Source organism: Dermacentor albipictus, chromosome 1 (assembly GCF_038994185.2).
Source record: "Dermacentor albipictus isolate Rhodes 1998 colony chromosome 1, USDA_Dalb.pri_finalv2, whole genome shotgun sequence".
Lineage (NCBI taxonomy): Eukaryota > Metazoa > Arthropoda > Arachnida > Ixodida > Ixodidae > Dermacentor > Dermacentor albipictus.
In genome coordinates, this window is record NC_091821.1 from 274,217,944 (window position 1) to 274,241,165 (window position 23,222).

A 23,222-nucleotide genomic window follows, 5' to 3' on the forward strand; every position below is an offset into this window, starting at 1 on the left:
GTCACGAAGCCCGTACCACCAATGCTTGGAATGCTTAGCTGTGGGCTCGAGACGTCCAGTAGCAAAGGGGTCGACTGCGCTTCTGCAATGTCCACGGCGCGCCTGTTTTGACACCACTCGTCGCGATCATAGTGGTCGAGACGTCGAGAGCTCACGAGATGTGAAGAGCAGATGCTTCTGCGATGGAACAAGCCCCGGACCAATGGCGAACTGTGCTGGGGTCACGTGGCAGGTGCGGCCAATTAGAGAATTTAGAATAACCTTCAATTGTTTGCTTCTGTACGCTTGTTTCTGTATGGAAGAGATAGCTGAAGCGGCAAATTTAAAGACTGAGAAATGAGAGCATAAAAAGGTGCTGCCACTATCACCCTCCTGAACAGAGCTACCATAGCTAATATAAGACCAAGATGGTGGCTTTTGGCTGCGCTGTTCTAGAGATAATGTAGCTGGAAAAACGCTGTTCTTTCATGATTTCCACGAAATTTTTCGCCACCTTGTCTGGCACAAAATTTTTAGAGCATTTTTACATGGATTTCGGTGATGATATTTCGGAATCAGACAGAAAAAAGAAAGGTTACAGAAATTGAAAATGTGATTTTCAAAAAATCAATTGTTTGGCCATTTCTCGTGATGCAAAAGCCCAGTTCCCCTTTGATTCGACATTCTGGCTAATTCTGTCAATTTCATCGGTCGTGGTTGAATTACTGGAAGTTGAATGTACTGCACTAACTGCGTTTTATTACCCTTCTACTGCTGCTGCAATGGCTAGAAACAAATGCCAAATTTAAGGGTTGGCAACAATTCAGTCATAGCTGTGCAAGGCTATGGGGACCTTATGGAAAATGCCTAATCATGACAGAAAAGCACCAGACATAATCATTCACACACAGAAAAGGGCATGGCCACTTACACAGGGTCTGCATCAATGAGAGCCCATCCTCCTAGCACCACCTCACTCTCAGGAATCAGCATCTTCTTGCAGTGCTCTATCAACTGCTTGACATGCTCTTGGTGCTCCTGGTCTTGCATTTCCAGAACAGGCTCATCATCCTGCTCTGGGCTGACTGCCATAAAGTCTTCTGTGATTGGATTGCCCAACATCAGGTCAATAGTGGCTTGCCGGTAAGCATCCTTGAACCGGTTCACATAGTACCTGCAATAAAGTAGGTAAGCTATAACTGCCTGTGCTCAGTGAAAAGAAACCTGTCTCATACAACAAATGACCTCCGAGCTTAAAGCCATCAGAGTCAACAAATTTAGGTTTCTGTGAAAGGAAGTCAGGACAGATTCAATCCAGGAAGAGGACAGAAAGAGCAGCCACATGCCATGAAGTAGCCTTGTATATAAAAGCATTACAATACTTCTTGCAATAACGATAACAGATGCGTAGGTGATAATGCGCCTTCTACAATATTTATCTGTGGTCACCATGCTCGCCTCCCTTCCCAACCCTATACATGTCTCATGCATAGTGTCGGTTGCATTGTATGTAGGCGCCTCTGCACAGTGACCTCAGGAAAGCATGGCACACATTAGCTATGGTAGCTCTGTTTGGTAAGGTGATAGTGGCAGCACCTTTTCATACTCTTGGTGATGTGTTCCAAAAATTGAGTGACCTGTTGAAGGAAACCGAACAGTGCAAAAGACTGGACTGTATAGTGTACACGGACACAGTGCTTTTGCAGGCAAGTGACCTGCTCAATTCCGTTCAACAATGAAAGCTAGGTAAGCACCGTTGCTTGGAGTCAGTATGGTTACATATTGGACAAGATATACCAAGATATGATTTCTAGACTACTCCAATGCATTTGACTGTGTAGCACATTGCTGTCTTATTGAAAAATTATCAGCTCTTAGAACTGACAGTTTAACTTTGTCATGGATTAGAAACTTTTTATCTTGTCACCTTTAATTCACAGTGGTAAGTAACTTTTCTTCTTCCCTCTGTGACTTAATATCTGGTGTACCACAGGGTGGCGTCCTGGGTCTCTTACTATTTTTAATTTGCATTAATGACATAGCACTAACATAACTTTCAGTATAAGGATCTTCGCCAATGACTGTATTGTCTACTGGGTTATTAAAAATGCCAGTGACCATCTTAACCTTCAAAACGATCTTAACACTATTAACTCCTGGTGCAAGGAATGGCTAATGATCCTTTACTCAACTAAAAGCAAGGTAGTTTTGTTCAGTCGTAAACACTCTACATCTAGCTTCCCTTATTCTATAAATAATATAGTGTTACCTCATGCTTCTTCATTCACCTACGTAGGAATCAGTTGAGCTCCTACTCTCTCCTGGAAGGAGCACATAACTACCATTTGTGCTAAGGCATCTAAAACGCTTGGCTAGTTGTGCTGTAATTTACATCATTATAACTCAAATGTATGTAAATTAGCCTATATAACTTTCATTCAATTGCAGCTATAATTCACCTCAGCAGTCTGGTCTCCTCATCAGAAGTACCTCGTTAACAAGATAGAGTCGATCCAAAATAGGGTCACTCACTTTATATCATCTAACCCTTTAGGGACGAGACATATAAATACCCAGAAAAAATGTTTATTTTTCATATAAATGTGCAAAAGACATCAAGAATAAGCATAATCAACAAAAAGACAAAAATATATTGCAGAAATGTTTTTATGAGAAGGGAGAAACCGCAGACAGGAAACTGGAAGTGGGCTTTACCCCAAGTGACCTAAGGCTCCATTTTCAATTCGTATAGACAGCTGTCATCATATGTGAACCATAGGTGTACATTTCATTTGCTTTACATCACATTTGCGACACCACTGCAGCTGGATAACTTGCATCTGCCTGTCTTCTCTGACCTAGCTTTTAAAAGACAGTGAGCCGTGTGCCAAACTTCTTCCTCGTCCAGTGTCCCTACTATATATCAACAAATGACCCTTTCCGCCTGTCATGCAGTGTTGGCCAACGACATTTAGCCAGAAAATTCGTACTCAATACTGAAACTCGCCAAGAAAAAAAAAATATTTTCTGGTATGTTGCTTGTAGAAAACACTCGACAATAAAGGGGTAACTACACCCACCATTTCAGTGTTACTATTTTTCCATTGTGCAACACGTAACTCAAAAACTACAATAGCTACACAAAAAGTAACGATATATTTGAAATCTGCATAGAAAACTCTATAATTCACTGATTCAACCTTCCATCGGGAAACATGTGGGGAGCATTCAGCCTATTTTATAAGATTTAAGACTATTGGGAAGTGGTCAGTTCTGTAGAGGTTAATAATGTTCCAATCAAGGTATGGCATGAGTGTGCTGGATACTATGCTCAAGTCAATTGAGGAGTACATTTTGTGTGCAACGCTATAGTATGTCGGCTCCTTATTGAGTAAGCATGCATCAGAGGAAAAGAGGAAATTTCCTATTAAGCGCCCTTTTCCATTGCAACAGGAGTCTCTCCACAAAGTGCTGTGCACATTTAATTCTCCGCCAACCATGTCTGGCTCCGGAAGTTCATCAATCTAGTTTTGAAATTCAGTTTTATGAAGTTGATAATGGGGAAGGAATTCTATAGCATTAATGAGAGGGTGGCAGGTCTTGTTGTGAAACTTAATAAGAGGTACAAAATGAAGATTATACAGGTCTACGCCCCTACATCCAGTCATGATGACCAGGAAGTCGAAAGCTTCTATGAAGACGTGGAATCGGCGATGGGTAGAGTGAAAACTAAATACACTATACTAATGGGTGACTTTAATGCCAATGTAGGCAAAAAGGAGGCTGGAGACAAGGCAGTGGGGGAATATGGCATAGGCAAAAGGAATATTAGGGGGGAGTTATTGGTAGAGTTTGCGGAACAGAATAATATGAGGATAATGAATACCTTCTTCCGCAAACGGGATAGCTGAAAGTGGACGTGGAGGGGCCGGAACGGTGAGACTAGAAATGAAATAGACTTCATACTCTGCGCTAACCCTGGCATAATAAAAGATGTGGACGTGCTCGGCAAGGTGCGCTGCAGTGACCACAGGATGGTAAGAACTCGAATTAGCCTAGACCTGAGAAGGGAACGGAAGAAACTGGTACATAAGAAGCCGATCAATGAGTTAGCGGTAAGAGGGAAAATAGAGCAATTCCAGATCAAGCTACAGAACAGGTATCCGGCTTTAACTCAGGAAGAGGACCTTAGTGTTGAAGCAATGAACGACAATCTTGTGGACATCATTAAGGAGTGTGCAATGGAAGTCGGTGGTAACGCCGTTAGGCAGGATACCAGTAAACTATCGCAGGAGACGAAAGATCTGATCAAGAAACGCCAATGTATGAAAGCCTCTAACCCTACAGCTAGAATAGAACTGGCAGAACTTTCGAAGTTAATCAACAAGCGTAAGACAGCTGACATAAGGAAGTATAATATGGATAGAATTGAACATGCTCTCAGGAACGGAGGAAGCCTAAAAACAGTGAAGAAGAAACTAGGAATTGGCAAGAATCAGATGTATGCGTTAAGAGACAAAGCCGGCAATATCATTACTAACATGGATGAGATAGTACAAGTGGCTGAGGAGTTCTATAGAGATTTGTACAGTACCAGTGCCACCCCCGACGATAATGGAAGAGAAAATAGTCTAGAGGAATTTGAAATCCCACAGGTAACGCCGGAAGAAGTAAAGAAAGCCTTGGGAGATATGCAAAGGGGGAAGGCAGCTGGGGAGGATCAGGTAACGGCAGATTTGTTGAAGGATGGTGGGCAGATTGTTCTAGAGAAACTGGCCACCCTGTATACGCAATGCCTCATAACGTCGAGCGTACCGGAATCTTGGAAAAACGCTAACATAATCCTAATCCATAAGAAAGGTGACGCCAAAGACTTGAAAAATTATAGACCAATCAGCTTACTGTCCGTTGCCTACAAACTATTTACTAAGGTAATCGCAAATAGAATCAGGAACACCTTAGACTTCTGTCAAGCAAAGGACCAGGCAGGATTCCGTAAAGGCTACTCAACAATAGATCATATTCACACTATCAATCAGGTGATAGAGAAATGTGCGGAATATAACCAACCCTTATATATAGCTTTCATTGATTACGAGAAACCATTTGATTCTGTCGAAACCTCAGCAGTCATGGAGGCATTACGGAATCAGGGTGTAGACGAGCCATATGTAAACATACTGAAAAATATCTATAGCGGCTCCACAGCCACCATAGTCCTCCATAATGAAAGCAACAAAATCCCAATAAAGAAAGGCGTATGGCAGGGAGATACGATCTCTCCAATGCTATTCACAGCGTGTTTACAGGAGGTATTCAGAGACCTGGATTGGGAAGAAATGGGAATAAAAGTTAATGGAGAATACCTTAGTAACTTGCGATTCGCTGATGATATTGCCTTGCTTAGTAACTCAGGGGACCAACTGCAATGCATGCTCACTGACCTGGAGAGGCAAAGTAGAAGAGTGGGTCTAAAAATTAATCTGCAGAAATCTAAAGTAATGTTTAACAGTCTCGGAAGAGAACAGCAGTTTACAATAGGCAGCGAGGCACTGGAAGTCGTAAGGGAATACATCTACTTAGGGCAGGTAGTGACTGCAGATCCGGATCATGAGACAGAAATAATCAGAAGAATAAGAATGGGCTGGGGTGCGTTTGGCAGGCATTCTCAGATCATGAACAGCAGGTTGCCATTATCCCTCAAGAGAAAAGTGTATAATAGCTGTGTCTTACCAGTACTCACCTACGGGGCAGAAACCTGGAGGCTTACGAAAAGGGTTCTACTCAAATTGAGGACGACGCAACGAGCTATGGAAAGAAGAATGATAGGTGTAACGTTAAGGGATAAGAAAAGAGCAGATTGGGTCAGGGAACAAACGCGAGTTAATGACATCTTAGTTGAAATCAAGAAAAAGAAATGGGCATGGGTAGGACATGTAATGAGGAGGGAAGATAACCGATGGTCATTAAGGGTTACGGACTGGATTCCAAGGGAAGGGAAGCGTAGCAGGGGACGGCAGAAAGTTAGGTGGGCGGATGAGATTAAGAAGTTTGCAGGGACGGCATGGCCACAATTAGTACATGACCGGAGTTGTTGGAGAAATATGGGAGAGGCCTTTGCCCTGCAGTGGGCGTAACCAGGCTGATAATGATGATGATGATGAATGGGGAAGGGATGCATATACAGCTGCTAGTGACTAGCTTATCAAACAACACTCCTCGGGCAGCAGCTGCCTCTAGAGGTGGACGTAGTTTTAGTGCCCGGCAGGCAACACTGCTATCGACTATGTGACTATGATAGCCACAACACCGGATAAGGCAGCAGTGTTGTTAGAAGCTGCGCTATGATGGGTCTGAGCGGACATAGAAGACGAAAAAGAAGAGATCGAGCAGATTGTGTTCAAGTCAGGCAGCACATGGCTATCTGTGACCATGTGCTGCCTCATTAGCCATTGTTTTTTTTCTATTGCCACTCCTCTCTGTAATGCCTGTATGGCCTTGAGAGTAAATAAATTAAATTAAATTAAATGAATAAAATCATGGCATTATCTGTCTGAGTATCTGGTGATGTGTGAGAACATTACATTAGGCGCAGCCGGAGAATGACCATGTGGATCGAGCTAACAACAGTGGAGAAGAACAGCCAGGCTCACCTGGAGAGCTACCAATTTCAAGATGACAGCCAGGTGAGTCTCCATGGTCATCCCAAGGCAGCAAAAATATTTGGCTTTGTTGCGGCAAAGACAAAGCTGACCACCGCAGAGCTTTTCTCCAGACACAGTGCGAGAACAGATATTAGGCTGGATGATTTTGATAGACTATTTTTATGGCCTACCACCCAAGGAGTTACTAGAAATCAACTTTCACTGGAATCACCAGTGACATCTTAGACAGAAGTATTGCGGCTTCAAGCATCGCAGTTACAGCAGCAACAGCAGCTCATGGGTCTTTTGAGCCAAGCAATCACTGCAATTCATAGGAGGTGTGAAGCTCTCGTGCTATCAGGCATTCTTGAAGGTGCAACAGGTTTCACTTTGACATGAATGCATTTTTACGAGTACGCATGCCAGCACAATGAATTGAAGGACGATGAAGATAAAGTGCTGAATATGTGAACATATTTGACTGGAAATGTACGTAAATGGCACGACTTGAGTACCAGAGACCACATAAGGGACCCATGGAGCTCCTGGTCGGTGCTTTATACAACAGCTTTTGAAAGTACAGTAAAAGCTCTTTAATTCATAACTCGTTAATTTGAAATTTCAGATAATTCGAAGTAGCCGCCATAGTCCGTCTAACAATGTATTGAAAGCACTATGTAAAGCGTCCTGCTAATTCACACTGAAATTTGCACCGCCACTGATAATTCGAACGCTGCGCCATCATAGATGGAGAGATTGCTAGTGTGCAAAAGTAAGTTGGCGATGCTGGCGACGCCGCACGGGCCACGCTGCTTTGCTTTTTTCATCTGTGGCCCTTTGTTTAGGCCTGACTGTAGAGAGACGCATTCGTGCCTGACCAGCCATGTTATATCTTGGGAGTTTACACGCATTATTACACGTATCTCAGCGACGTATCTCAGCATTGCTGAGATACATGTGTCGCCACCACCAGTACGTGTAGCGGAACTCAGCAGCGTGCAGCCGGTGCAGCTACGAAAGTACAACAGAGACCAATGTCACAGCAGGTTGTGGTGTGTTTCACGAGTGCATTTTAGAGTGCAGCGCTTGTTCTTGGGGCGTAAAGGTGCCTTTATAGCCCGATGTTTTCAGTGCGCATCGCTTGTGGCCAGTCACGCACATCACTTGGGCGGTGCCAGCCGAAACGTCGTCCCCTCTAGACTTCGACGTGCGTGCCATCGACTGCTCTCTTTGGAGCATGCGCAAGAACGATCCCCAACCTGCATGCCGCTTTGAAGACTTTGAATGGCTGTCTGCGGCCATGAGCAAAGCAGTGTGGGCACCTTTTTTCTCCGCACCATGCATTGTGGGTCGGCGCAGTCAGTGCAACGCACGGATGGAGCAACAGTCATATCGACGTCAGGCATGTCAGACCGCATTGGTCACGTCCGTTATGTTGGCTGCGCCAATAGACATTATCCTCGCCAACGTGACATAGTGAGTGTGCGTGTGCACTCACGCTACGTCGGACTATATACACACTTTAATGGGGCGATTTTTTCTCTCTTTCACCAGTTCGAGTTTTGCATAATTGAAATTTTCGTAGCATCCCCGCGTAATTCGAATTAACGAGCTTTTACTGTAATGCTGTAGACTGTTGGGACAGGACAATATTCTTCCAATGCCACTCTGGCAGTCTTTTGGATTACTTTTTTGAGAGGAGGAGACTTTTTCAAATTTGCAAACCTGCCCTACCAGAATCTTCTATGGTACCTTTTATACTCCATGGCATGGCAAGGGATGAGCAATGATGCTTGATGAAGTGCTGCATGCACTGAAAGGTGTTTTGTCAACAGATTACCGCAATGTCGTTTCCAAGAATCATGCCATTCAGTCAATGATAGTTCCCTGCATAACACCGCCCTTCACCAAGACAGGTCTTTAGAAGCAGTGCTGCTATGCCGGACAAGTCAAACGTGATACAGGAAAAACGAGTAAGTGAGGATTCACAGCCCCACCTAATGATTGAAGATGAGGCTGTATATTTGACGAAGGCTAGCGTACTTCATGACACAGACAAAACAGGTGACATGACATGACACATGTAAAACGACAAAATGTTAACATACTTAGATACCAGAGCTTCTGTTAGCCTTATCAATCGATGCCTTGTCGAGAATAGTGCAATTCACTCAGGCCATGCTGTGAAAGTACACAGTTATGATGGCACAGTAAGGTGTATGCAGAAATGGGCATGTATAAGAGTAGAATTTAAAGGGTCCCTGAAATGGTTTGGACAAACTTTGTAGACATGTAGCGTACAGCTACAGTAAAACATTCACACCACACTTTGTGTGAAGCGTCTCATATTAAGAGAGCTATGGACGATTACAAGTTACCCTCCTCGATAGCCATGCTTTTTCTTCTCAACTCGTTCGCCGAGTGATCGGGGCTAAGCTTTGCCTTCACTGGCTCTGCGTAATGATGGGACATCGTGTTGTCTACTTCCGGTTGTTTTGGAGCCAGCGTGCGAAGCCTCTCCAAACTCCCCACCAGCAGCATGTGCTTCCTCAAGAGCTGTAGAAGATAGCGCCAACCGAATACAGGACTTGCAAAACACTATTGTGGTATATAATAATCCTCCGGCGTGAAATGATGGCCGCAAATGCGTTGATGCGAGTGCCGATCGAATACCTAAAACCTGCGCTGCAGCCACTCTGCTTGCATGTTTGACTTGCAGAGTGAAGAAATATCACAGCTTGACATGTCACCGATTGCTACATTTGCAGCCCAGAACCCAAGGGCAAACCATGGTGTTCTTGAAAAGACAGATTGAGACCAACACAGACAGCGCAGCTCGCGTCAACACGGAGCACGTTGTAACACAAGCAGACAACACTTGCTGTGCACCGGAAGTGCTTGAGTGTAGTGATAAATTCTCCTTGTACATTCTCTTTCTGTTACCTTCTTTTTTATAGAAACAAATTAACTAACATTGCAGCTATTACGAACAATTGTTCACCCTAAAGTTGGAAAAATTATCGATGATGCTCTCTGGGCAGCTAATTGGATAGCTCGCCCTACTGGCATCATATGGTCACCTTGCGTCACTTGGTTATGGACAGCTAAACAATCAGGCAAGTGGTGTGCTGCGATTGGTAGCGAGATACATTTTTTACAACCTTATAATAAATTACATGCTTTATGCAGAGCACTTAGCTGCATCAATTAATGATCAGAAGGGCCATCCCTAATGACTCAATATGTTTGTACAAAATTGTCAAAATTGTTTAAGGGTCCCTTAAACAATAAAAAGTTGGTGCTGGAGGCATTCGTCATGGAGGAAGTTGAATATATGTCTATTCTGTCTAGACCAGATATGAAATGTTTCCATGTGGATATTTCATGGAATGTGAGAGAACAATTGAAGCAAAATCACCCACAGAAAGAACACCTAGATGGTTCCACAATGCCACAGATGTATTATCGTTATACCCAGAACTTCTCTGTGTTGAAGCTTATCCTTCACCTGCAATCACCATAGAAGTGCTATTTTTACTTCACGACACAATACCAGTTAGAAGAAAGCCATACAGTACAACACATAAAAAAAAGGTCTGGCTAAAGCAAGAATTGCAGAAAATGTTAGACGCTACGATCATCATCATCATCATCATCATCATCATCATCATCAGCCTGGTTACGCCCACTGCAGGGCAAAGGCCTCTCCCATACTTCTCCAACTACCCCGGTCACGTGCTAATTGTGGCCATGTTGTCCCTGCAAACTTCTTAATCTCATCCGCCCACCTAACTTTCTGCCACCCCCTGCTACGTTTCCCTTCCCTTGGAATCCATTCCGTAACTCTTAATGGCCATCGGTTATCTTCCCTCCTCATTACGTGTCCTGCCCATGCCCATTTCTTTTCTTGATTTCAACTAAGATATCATTAACTCGCGTTTGTTCCCTCACCCAATCTGCTCTTTTCTTATCCCTTAACGTTACACCCATCATTCTTCTTTCCATAGCTCGTTGCGTCGTCCTCAATTTGAGTAGAACCCTTTTCGTAAGCCTCCAGGTTTCTGCCCCATACGTGAGTACTGGTAAGACACAGCTGTTATAAACTTTTCTCTTGAGGGATAATGGCAACCTGCTGTTCATGATCTGAGAATGCCTGCCAAACGCACCCCGGCCCATTCTCATTCTTCTGATTATTTCAGTCTCATGATCCGGAACCGCAGTCACTACCTGTCCTAAGTAGATGTATTCCCTTACCACTTCCAGTGCCTCACTACCTATCGTAAACTGCTGTTCTCTTCCGAGACTGTTAAACATTACTTTAGTTTTCTGCAGATTAATTTTTAGACCCACCCTTCGGCTTTGCTTCTCCAGGTCAGTGAGCATGCATTCAGTTGGTCCCCTGAGTTACTAAGCAAGGCAATATCATCAGCGAATCGCAAGTTAGTAAGGTATTCTCCATTAACTCTTATCCCCAATTCTTCCCAATCCAGGTCTCTGAATACCTCCTGTAAACAGGCTGTGAATAGCATTGGAGAGATCGTATCTCCCTGCCTGACACCTTTCTTTATTGGGATCTTGTTGCTTTCTTTATGGAGGACTATGGTGGCTGTGGAGCCGCTATAGATATCTTTCAGTATTTTTACATACGGCTTGTCTACACCCTGATTCTGCAATGCCTCCATGACTGCTGAGGTTTCGACTGAATCAAACGCTTTCTCGCAATCAATGAAAGCTATATATAAAGGTTCGTTATATTCCGCACATTTTTCTATCACCTGATTGATAGATCGCTAAGATCATCAGACCCTCAATGCCACCTTTCGCATCTCCAATCCCAATAGTTACAAAGGAAGATGGGTCATTTTGCCTTTGCACAGATTATTGTCTCGTGAATCGACAAACCGAGCTGTTCCCCTTTCTGATGCCTCGCGTAGACGACATCATCAACAAAACAGGAGGGTGTACTTGGTTCTCAAGACTCGATTTGTGTAAGGGGTATTGGCAAGTGCCACTCACTGAAGCTTTTGAGACATCCTTTGAAATATATGAATACGACGGGCTTCCATATGGGTGGAAGTACTGTGAAGTGGAACTACTGTGTTATATATCGCACAATGAGTAACCCCTCTGATCAACTAACTCTCCAAGGTGATTTAACTTGCGTCCAGGACTGGTGTAACCAATGGCTCATGGAACTAAACCCCGTTAAATGCAAACTCGCGTCATTTCATCGAAAACGTAATCCTCTCCTGTTCCCTTATACAATCTCGCACGTCACAATAGCATTAACACAGTCTTACAAATACCTAGGCATAACATTGTCTAACGATCTAACCTGGAACGCGCATGTCACTAGAGTGATATCATCTGCTAACAGAAGCCTTGGTTTCCTAATACGTCATATACGTCTAGCGTCACCAAACCTAAAATTGCTTGCATACAAGTAACTCGTACGCTCTAAGCTGGAATATGCCTGTGCCATCTGGAGCCCTAACCAAAAATATCTAACAAACTGTCTAGAATCAGTACAGAACCGCGTCACAAGATTCATTCATTCATGCGATTCATATAATGTCAGTATATCATCATTAAAAACAGAATCCGGCTTAACAACCCTGGCTTGTTGGCGTCGTATCGCTACTATGTACTTATTTCATAGGTTCTTTTACAGCTCACTTCATCATCCACCCTACATCAGTCCTCCTGCACACATTTCACTCCGCATTGGTCATCCCCTTCAAGTCGCCTGTCCACGTGCGCACACTACCACTTTTGCCTCATCATTCTTCCCACGTTCAGCCTCGGACTGGAACGGCCTTCCGCACGACACCTGCCCATCCACGTTTTTGAACTGTATAATTAACACATTTACCAGCAAGCAAACTTGTACCTAAACATCTTTCCCTTGTGTATATAATTTATTTTATTAGTTACCCACCCCTTATGTAATACCCCCAATCCTGGGGGCCTTTAAGGTAATAAAGTGAAGTGAAGTGAAGTGAAGTGAAGAATTCTGGAGCTTGGGTTCAGAAAACAATGAACAAAGTTTTGAAAGACTTTATTGGCATCTTGTGTAATGCCTATATAGATGACATAATAATATGCTCACGAACAACAGAACACCACAACCACCTCACTAAGGTCCTTGAGGCTTTCAGTCAAGCAAAGTTGAAGATAAACGACCATAAAAGTTGATTTTATAAAAGGAATGTTATCTTTCTTGGAAGAATATTTGAAGCCGGAACAAAGGGTACAAAAGAGAAATCAGTTCAACGGATATCCCAGTTAACGAAGCCTTCAGTTAGTGTTTCCTTCGGTCTCGTTGGACATTTCCGAGCATTTATACTTGACTACACCATGAGAATGAACTGTTCGACTTTACTTACGAAGAAGAGTACCTTTTATGTGGTCAGATGAATGTGAACATGTTTACAATGATCTAGTACAAATTATCTCATCTGGCCTGGTACTACACCTTCCTGACTTCACATTATCATTTGAGCTTAGCACGGATGCTTCTTACTACGGCACCGGTGCTGTATTTTACCAGAGACACCCCAGAGAGACTGTGAGCCAACAGCTGAAGGGCATAGCATACTACTCTTACACATTTACCCAGACGCAAGAAAATTATCCAACAATAGAGAAGAAAGCATTGGCAGTGGTCATGGCATTGCGTTATTTCTGCGCCTGCTTAGCATGCCATCACTTTAAATTATTTACTGATAATCAAGCACTCAGCCACCCTCTGAAGTTTACCCAACCAAAAGGCAGACTTGCATGTTGGATCGAAGACATCTAGCAATTCATGCTTGATGTTTCTCATAGGCCAGGGGAGAAAGTTCCCGATGCAGATGCCTTATCAAGGTTGCATATGCAAACAGAAAGACCGACTCAGTATGTTAACTACCTGAGATTGTGGAAGGGTGCTGAAGATTTGCAGCTACACAATGGATGGCTTCAAGTTCCAGCAACAAGCATACCCAATGTGTTGCAATTTTATTACGACAGTCCTGACTCTGGTAGATATGATGGATTTTGGAAAATCTATTGGAAGGTGTCAAAAAGATTTACGTGGGAGCACATGAAAGAAGAGATTAGACAGTACATTCAGACATTAAAAAGTGCCAGATAAATAAGGCAAAATATAGACCCTGTGGGAACAAGATGGTTGTATCGAAACATTCCACTGTGCCTTATGAAGTGGTGCACTTGGACTTTGCTCAATTGCAAAAGAAAAAAGAAGGCATCAAAAAGACAGTCATTTCTCATTGCTATTGATGAATGCATGAGAATAGTAACAGTAAAAGCCAGCAAAGAAGATGTCAACATGGTCATTGAACTGCTTAAGAGACGAATGTTTCAAAACATGGAAGTTTTGTTCGCTGACAATGGTGCAGCATTTCACAGTAAGAGAATTGCAGAGTGGGCAAAGGAAAATAACATAAAGCTGAGCTTTCTCTCTCCATACCACTCGCAGGTGAATACATTGGCAAAAAGAGCAATCAGAGACATGAAGCAATTCCTCTCGATGTACCAGATTTCAAGTGTGGGTGGAAGTGCGCCCTGGAAGCAGCAGCCACACACCATAACAACTCGCACATAGTGGCACTAGGCTGCAACCCCAGCTTCGCAGCCCTCGAGGTAAGCATGTGGCTCCCAGCTGATCTAGCATTGGGTCTCCCAGACAAGATAACATTACATGAAAAGGTAAACTCCGCAGAAGAACGACAGAACCAAACAGCAATGAAGAGAGGATCTGACAACCGACATCCCAGTCGCCTTCCTGACGTTAAGAGCAATTTAGCTCGGGCCCAACTCCGACACAGCCTATTCAAATACATGTAAAATGCAAAAAACATTTTTCTGAGATAACCCTGGACCAATTTTAATTACATTTGTTGCATTTGAGAGAGAAAATTAAATTCTAGTGACTGTTGGAAGCAAAATTTCAATTTAGGGCATGAATTTTTTAAAACGATTTTCCAAAATTCGCAAGTTTTAAAAAATTAGAAGCACAAAGTTTACAAATTAATAGTTCTGCATCAAGAACAGGTATCGCGGTTCTGTAAACGGCCCCCATTAAATCATTGAAAGCGGACAAATTCCATGTCATTTTATATCTTATGTGAATTTGTTACGTTGTGTACAAGGGTTCTGTAAGAGCTGTATTTTCATATTACTAAATTTTTTTAGATTCAAGTGTAACCTATCAATTTTGTCCGCTTTAGATGTACTATTATATGCAATTCACAGAATTGGGATATCATTTTTCATTGCTGAGTTACAGAGTTGTAAACTTCATAGTCTCATTTTCTGCTGGTTTGCGATTTTCGCCAAGTTTTAATAAAAAATTGACGACTTAAATCAAAAATTCGAAACCAACAGTCACTAGATTTTAAGTTTTTCTTTTAAATGCAACAAACCTTGCCAAATTTGCTGCAGTGGTGGCCAAGAAAAACTAAATTAAGATGTATTTAGATAGAAGCACCCAAGCTAAAGCTTCTTTTTAAGCTTATATGGTGGTTATATGGTTTTTTAAGCTTATATGATATGGTGCTAGTTCGGAAGGGCATACAATGATTGAAGGTGCCATTGCTGGGTTCAATCATGGTGGTCAATACAAATGGCAACAAGGAATTCCGACGACTACATCATGGGGGACCTTCCTGAGCAGTTAAAATGGCCACTATTGGAAATGTAGTTTCGTATCATCCCAGGAAGGTTGAGAATAAAGTAGGGGGGGGGGGGGGTAAGGAGCTCTGTTATGACGGGACTGAGAGGAGATAGAAGACAAGGAAGATGAGGTCAAACAGAATAAAATCATGGCATTACCTGTCTGAGTATCTGGTGATGTGTGAGAACATTACAAGTGTAATTGCAGTCTTTATGAAAAATAGCATATTGTCGGAAAAAATATGTTTGCATATATATATTTTAGGTTTGCTTCTTTAACACACAACACTGTGGGATTAAATTTGCGAAGCAGTTCTTTAACCTCATCAAGAATGTGAAGAAGACCTCCGACGTTCCATTGAACTATTTGAGTGCCCATATTTTTAAAAAACGTGCTTTGTGATAAACGTGATAACTTGTGCAATGTGTTTAAGAGAAAAAAAACTCAGCGCCCTTCCACTTTGTGAAGAAGAATGACCAGCAAAGCTGTGTATGTGGGCCTCTTAATGGCAAACTGCACCTCTGCCGCGGGTCGGTCCTGTGGTATTGCCCTATCTACGGGATCGGCCCACGTATAGGGAGTTCTTAAAGCCTGCTTCACCTCCTCCGTGAGTCGGCCCGATATTGCACTACCTTCGGGATCAGCCCACGTATGAAAAAATGTGCATCTATGCACGGACGTGATCCACCAGATCCTAGCCATAGACAGCTTCACTGTACACTGAACACCACCCGTGGTGTCATTTTGACGATCACTTGCTGGAACTGACCTGTAGACTGAACTGTTGAGAATCTGTTGAGACTGAATCTAGACTGAACTGGCGAGAATCTGTTGACCACTCCAAAAAAGAGAAACTTCACATCACAGGGCCCGAAAAGGGCTCTGTGATTTGCCTGAAATTGATAACGTTCTGGTAAGAATGAGGTGCTTTGTTTGGATTTCTTTGCCATCACGTCTCAACTTGATTTGCTTGAAATTGATAACTTTCTGGTGACTCTATCGCTCTAGAAGTTCAGTCCAGGTCAATTCCAGCAAGTGATCGTCCAAAATGACACCTTGGGTAATGTACAGTGTGCAGCGTCGGGTAAGAGTCAGTGAAATGCCTCCAAAGAAGACTAGATTAGGCAGCTTTTCGTGCTGCTTCTTATCGAAGAGTTCCAAGAGGAGGTCACCACTGTTCAATTTTGTGGATTTATGAACTGGGCCTATAGCATCTGCGAGACATTTCGCCACAAGGAACGGTGAGATGGTTCTCACTGTTTTTCTGGTCTTTTACTGTGAATTACCTATAAGAAGGAGAAAACCTCTGTTCGCTTACCAAAAAGTTTGAAAACTTCGTCACTGTGCTCCCTTTTCTGTGGGTGATCAGGGAGTGGGGGGAAGGAACTAGCCATAAATGAACGTGCACTTTTGGGCAGTAACACCAGCCACCCACCGTGGAGCCCTATAAGGAGACACTGCAGGATCTTTAAAAACAGGTCCTGCAAATGCCAGCTGTACGTTACCACTATAACCAAATATGGCACAACCTAGGTTTGCTATTCGCACAGGATTAACTCCCGTGGCCTAGAAGATCAGAAGTAATACAGAAGAGAGTAACAAAGAGGAAAGATTGAAAGCAAGATAGAACAACAAAGATTGTAGAGAAGGATAGGAAAAAGCAACTCCCGATTTCACCCAGGCAGATTAGTCCAGGGGTGCCATCTACGTGAAGCTGGCGCCAAAGGGGTGTGTTACCTCAACCTAAGGGGCCTCAAAAGTTCCAAGCTCTCAGCATTGGCTCAACCCCCAGGATCCCCCTTTCACCGGACAGGGCTAAGCAACACACAGTTAAACGAAGGAGGGGTTAACCCCCATGTTCTCGGGTCCGTGGTTGTGCAACACACCAGACATTTGCTGATGCAGACGCCCCTGAGGGATGCCTTAGTCTGCCATTTAATACATTGTTCAAAATATTCTTTCTGCTCATATGCCATACAGAATAAATAAAAAATGATAGAAGGGAAAAGCTACAAGTACTACAACTTTAGATTACATCACTGCACAGTATTTCTTTTAATTCTCTCATTTCTATGCCCTCTGCAAGTGGATCCTTACATACACACAAACACATGCACACACACACACACTTTAGTTACAAGCATCAGCACAAAGAGACAGGGTATTCCCACTAATTCATAATCCCACGGCATACCATAGTTAGGCTGCTAATAACTATCTAATATTGGAAAAAAAGAAGAAAAGCAGCAGAAAGCCTCAAAAACAAGATTTTTGTGCAAGTTCTCCTTTAAGGCCATGGCTCAATCGTCAGACCAATATATTTTCCCACTAAATTCAGGTGCAATTGGAAAGTTGGTGAACCTCAACCAGAGTCAGCAATGACAACAAACTTCACTTGTGCTGGTAAAGTGACTTCCATCTGTCCCATACTAAGTAAGCCACGCAACTACCCAACAAAGCCATTGATAGTGCTGTTCCTTTTTAAACTCCTGAATTGCTTGCACTCTGGGAGGAAATAAGGCATGCACCTGTTGGCAGAGTTGTAACCATCTTTCATCATTCCTGCTAGGCGTCTGGAACCTGTCCTTGTGAAGTCTCCCTGCATGAGAGAGGAACACACTTAAGACTGGTCACAAAAATTTGTAAAAGCTAGGCAGAAATGCCTACACAGATTCAATTTTGTCGGCATACCAGCATTAACAAAAACAGACTCTTCCATACACAAGGTGTAGTAAGCTATGCACAAATGCTACATGAAGTACAGCAACTAGCTTGACTTGCTTTGGGCATGACCTGACACTTTGTAGAACAGCACACACACACGCTCAATAATTAATCTAATTAGCCCTATTGCACCAAATTACTCATCAAAACAAGAAATAAGTCACTGGTATTCAATAATTAATCTAATTAGCCCTACTGCACCAAATTACTCATCAAAACGAGAAATACGTCACTGGTAAGCAGTTCTTTCAAGAGATGGGACAGTGTGATTGCACTGATTTTGGTTTATGTACTAAAATAAATGGCCACAACAAAACCTTTGCAAAAGCAGATCGCAACTTTTTGCGAGACTCTTATGGTCTGATACTTGCTATGATGGTTCAGTGTCTTGGCATTTCCACTGCTGAGTGTGAGATCACATGTTTGGTGCCTGGTTGTAAGAACACCCATGCGCACATTCTTGTTTGTCTGCAGCCCTCCATTTATGGGGCCCTTTTATAGCCCACAGTGCAGCTTTGAGATGCAAAACCCCATTGATTAATTACTGCTATTAGCGGCTGGATAATTAAAGTGCATCTCAGGTTTATGCTGCATTGCATCCAGTAGAGCACGCTTCATGGTAAGCATGGCAAATACACCCAACAATTGATAAGAGCATGCACCCTATCTTGAATACCCACACTTTTCTTACTGAAGACCATCAAGTGTATCATTTGGGATGCTACTTTAGTGGCGACGAGGATGGGATCCCCTTCTAGCGTATCCTTTTACTAACTACACTAAAGAATGGTCTCTTACCCAATTGCTTTCGACAGGACTGCGGGCAGTTGGAGTATGTGCCATGTATGCCTGAAAGCCTACTTCGAGGAAAAGGAAGTAACAGATCCTGCAAAACACTGTGCTTTGCTGGTATCTTTGCTGAGCGACAACTTCATACACAAGTTGCAAGGACACCATCGAGCCACCATGGTCAACAGTTTAAGCTTCGATGATTCCGTGAAATATTTGGAGGAACACAACAAATCGCAAGCTAACGAAATATTAGCCAGCCATTCATTTTTTTATGTGCAAGCAAGGAGAAGGGGACAGCATCCAAGACTACATTGCCAACTTAAGGAGACTTGCTGAAAGCTGAAACATTGGTAGCACACTGGACCATAGCTATGGGACCACATAATTTGCACAATCCTGGACAATGACGAACAGTGCTGCTTGTTGACATGCAGGAAGTTGACTTTAGAAGAGGCAGAAGAATTCACCATGGCTTCTGAGAAGGCACAAGGCTTTTGAGGCATGCCAGAAACTGAACAAGGGAATGAAGGTGGCAGCGTTAACATTCTACATTAACAGCAGCACCAGAGACCATGGACACCAAGTAATGTCTTCGGCCCTCATGCTGTCAACACATGCCATCATCGAAACACCACATGCCACCAGTGCGATTTAAAATGGCACCTGGCAAGGGTGTGCAACCGGGTGCACGCCAGCTGTATTTGTCGAACAATATTTGACATGGGAAGGCTGGGAGCTACATATGAACGTCTACGTGGGATTTCCAGTTAGCGTGATACCAAAGAATGTACTCAAGAAGCACTGTAAGTGGTGGCTAGCTCTGGAAAAAACTTTGCTTTGACTATCATGTTTTCTAGGCTGATATGGCCAGGACCGGGCAAAATGGCCTCACCACTGAAATCAGGAGATGATGAAGGCAGGTACCATGATGATGAAAATGAGAAGAAAATGTATTTACATGATATATACAGGGTAGTGACTCTGTCAAAGTATTGTGCAGTTCTGCTAACAGTGGGGCCTTGAAGGCAATAACATCTCGCTGTACAGCAGACACAATCAGCAGAGAATTCCGCAGGAGGTTGGTTGCCCTCTCGTGGTCTATCGCTGTATACCTGAGACAATTGGTGGAGAATTCCGCAGGAGGTTAGTCTCCCTGTCGTGGTCTGTTGTCATACAGCTGCATCACCTCAGGGTGTGGCCTTGAGTGCAAACTATAGCCGAGGCAAGACAGACCGAAAGCCTGTCTATCCTCAACAGAGTGGGTGTGGGTGCACTAAATTACGTTCACTAAAGAAGGGTGCTTAGCTCTACAAAGGACAGCAAGCTGGAACATTGCCAGGACTTGCTACAATGAAATTCAGGTCAATCATAACAAGGCCATTTCTTGCCATCCGTAAGTCAACCAAGACTATACAGTTGGGGTCGATGTTAGTATGCAGCACTTTAATTGTTGTAGGCTGTCAAGGACCAGTGCTCTGCAGCAGGAGTACAATTCAGTTTCACAAGGCAGGAGTGTCCCTTCTGGACACCAGAACCTTGTCCAGAGTAAATTCTATTCGTGAAGACATCCAGGTAAAAGCCCTACTCGAAGAATTTCTGCATATTTTTTAAAAACAAGCTGGGTTACTGCAAGGGTCCACCCATGAAAGTACTTCACGGAAGGTGCTCATTTTCGTTTCTGTAAGGCATGAACCATGCCTTTTGCTATGCTTGTGCAAGCGTCAGCCAAAATAGAAGATGGGTGTGCTTTCTTAGGTCAGCATGTCAGAATGGCCAATGCGAGTAGTTTTCGTGATGAATAGTGTGGCCTTGAGTGCAAATTATAGCCGAGGCAAGACAGACCGAAAGCCTGTCTATCCTCAACAGAGTGGGTGTGGGTGCACTAAATTACGTTCACTAAAGAAGGGTGCTTAGCTCTACAAAGGACAGCAAGCTGGAACATTGCCAGGACTTGCTACAATGAAATTCAGGTCAATCATAACAAGGCCATTTCTTGCCATCCGTAAGTCAACCAAGACTATACAGTTGGGGTCGATGTTAGTATGCAGCACTTTAATTGTTGTAGGCTGTCAAGGACCAGTGCTCTGCAGCAGGAGTACAATTCAGTTTCACAAGGCAGGAGTGTCCCTTCTGGACACCAGAACCTTGTCCAGAGTAAATTCTATTCGTGAAGACATCCAGGTAAAAGCCCTACTCGAAGAATTTCTGCATATTTTTTAAAAACAAGCTGGGTTACTGCAAGGGTCCACCCATGAAAGTACTTCACGGAAGGTGCTCATTTTCGTTTCTGTAAGGCATGAACCATGCCTTTTGCTATGCTTGTGCAAGCGTCAGCCAAAATAGAAGATGGGTGTGCTTTCTTAGGTCAGCATGTCAGAATGGCCAATGCGAGTAGTTTTCGTGATGAATAGTGTGGCCTTGAGTGCAAATTATAGCCGAGGCAAGACAGACCGAAAGCCTGTCTATCCTCAACAGAGTGGGTGTGGGTGCACTAAATTACGTTCACTAAAGAAGGGTGCTTAGCTCTACAAAGGACAGCAAGCTGGAACATTGCCAGGACTTGCTACAATGAAATTCAGGTCAATCATAACAAGGCCATTTCTTGCCATCCGTAAGTCAACCAAGACTATACAGTTGGGGTCGATGTTAGTATGCAGCACTTTAATTGTTGTAGGCTGTCAAGGACCAGTGCTCTGCAGCAGGAGTACAATTCAGTTTCACAAGGCAGGAGTGTCCCTTCTGGACACCAGAACCTTGTCCAGAGTAAATTCTATTCGTGAAGACATCCAGGTAAAAGCCCTACTCGAAGAATTTCTGCATATTTTTTAAAAACAAGCTGGGTTACTGCAAGGGTCCACCCATGAAAGTACTTCACGGAAGGTGCTCATTTTCGTTTCTGTAAGGCATGAACCATGCCTTTTGCTATGCTTGTGCAAGCGTCAGCCAAAATAGAAGATGGGTGTGCTTTCCTAGGTCAGCATGTCAGAATGGCCAATGCGAGTAGTTTTCGTGATGAATAGGAATAATAAGAATGATAATATAAGGCTGTGCAGGGACTTCACATTAATGGTCAACCCAGTGACATACTTGAAGCAGTACCCCTTGCCTAGAGTGGACAATGTCTTTGCAGCGCTATCCAGAGGTGAAGTATTCAGTACGGTGGAGTTGTGTGGTGGGTACAATCAGTTTCCTCTGAACACTGAACCTAGGACGATAGCCGTGCTCAACATACACAAGGGCCTTTGTTGCAACAATGGCCTCACATTTGGAACTGCTCCAGCACTCGCCCGGTTCCAGTGCCACAAGGAATCGGTTCTGCAAGGCTTACTAGGTACCAAAGTGTACTCAGATGATTTCATCATAGCAAAAAAGGAGCATGACGTTCCCATAATGCGGCAAGTGTTCCAGCAGCTACGGGAAAGTAGTCTGTCTGAAGTAGAAAAAAAGCCAAGTGCCAGTTTCAGAAAAATCGAGTGTTGTTTCTGGGGTACTGCATCAATGTGAAAGGTTTGCATCTTTTGCACGACAAGTTGGATGTCATACTAGCGGTACCTATGGCAACATCGCCAAGCCAGCTGAAATCTTTTCTTAAGTTGGTCACATATTACGCCAAGTTCTTTCCCAACCTGTAAACAATGTTAGCACCATTATATTGCTAGCTGGCAAAAGGTGTTCCTTGGAAATATGGCCCAGTGCAAGGAAGTGCATTTCAAAAGTTAAGAATGCTATAAACAGGGCTAATTTTCTCATTCAGTATAACCCACTAAAGCCACTTTTTGACTGTAATGCGATGCATCAATACACGGTTAGTGCACTGACGTGCTCTAGCATCGCATAAATGGGAAAGATTATTCAATACCTTTCCACTCAAGAACCTTGATGTCAGCAGAGTGCAATTACCAGTGACTGGAAAAGGAAGCGCTTGCCTTATTTTTCTAGGTGTCAAACTTTCGCAACTATCTTTTCGGCAACTGATTCACTCTGACGACTGATCACAAGCCCTTGACAGGGCTCTTTCATCTGGATAAGCACATTCCGAAAATTCAGAAAAAGAACCCAATGCTGGGCATCGTTTTATTGTGACAGCAGCTATATGGACACTCCAAGCTCATTTCTGCCGCTGCCGTTGCCGTGAGGTTCCGTATAAAGTCCAACAGCAATAACACCGTCACCACGTGCCCTACACTATATGCGTGAGTGAAAGTGTGTGAGGGGAGCAGACGATTGCGACTCTATCTCACCCGCGTGAAAGCAACAAAAACGGGGACGAAACGCGCTGTCTTCCGTCGCACCAAGGCACCTGACGTTGCAAGGCACTGGGGTGAGGGGAGGCAGGACAGCGACATTTTACTCTGGCTACAACTGCACATGTGGCGGCTGCACGTGATTGCATGGCCATATCTTGA

At 43.5% G+C, this 23,222-nt stretch overlaps 1 protein-coding gene across 2 annotated transcripts in view; it reads right to left on the bottom strand.

Moving 5' to 3' along the window:
- The window catches only part of LOC135908771 (phosphatidylinositide phosphatase SAC2-like), a 233,472-nt gene that overhangs the window by 65,721 nt on the left and 144,529 nt on the right, over positions 1-23,222 (bottom strand). For both annotated transcript variants that reach the window (XM_065440613.1, XM_065440612.1), the window contains exons 12-13: positions 17,829-17,899; positions 911-1,153 (exon numbers count right to left, since the gene is read on the bottom strand). In XM_065440613.1, the coding sequence (XP_065296685.1) occupies positions 911-1,153; positions 17,829-17,899 (314 nt within the window). The remainder of the gene's footprint in view (positions 1-910; positions 1,154-17,828; positions 17,900-23,222) is intronic.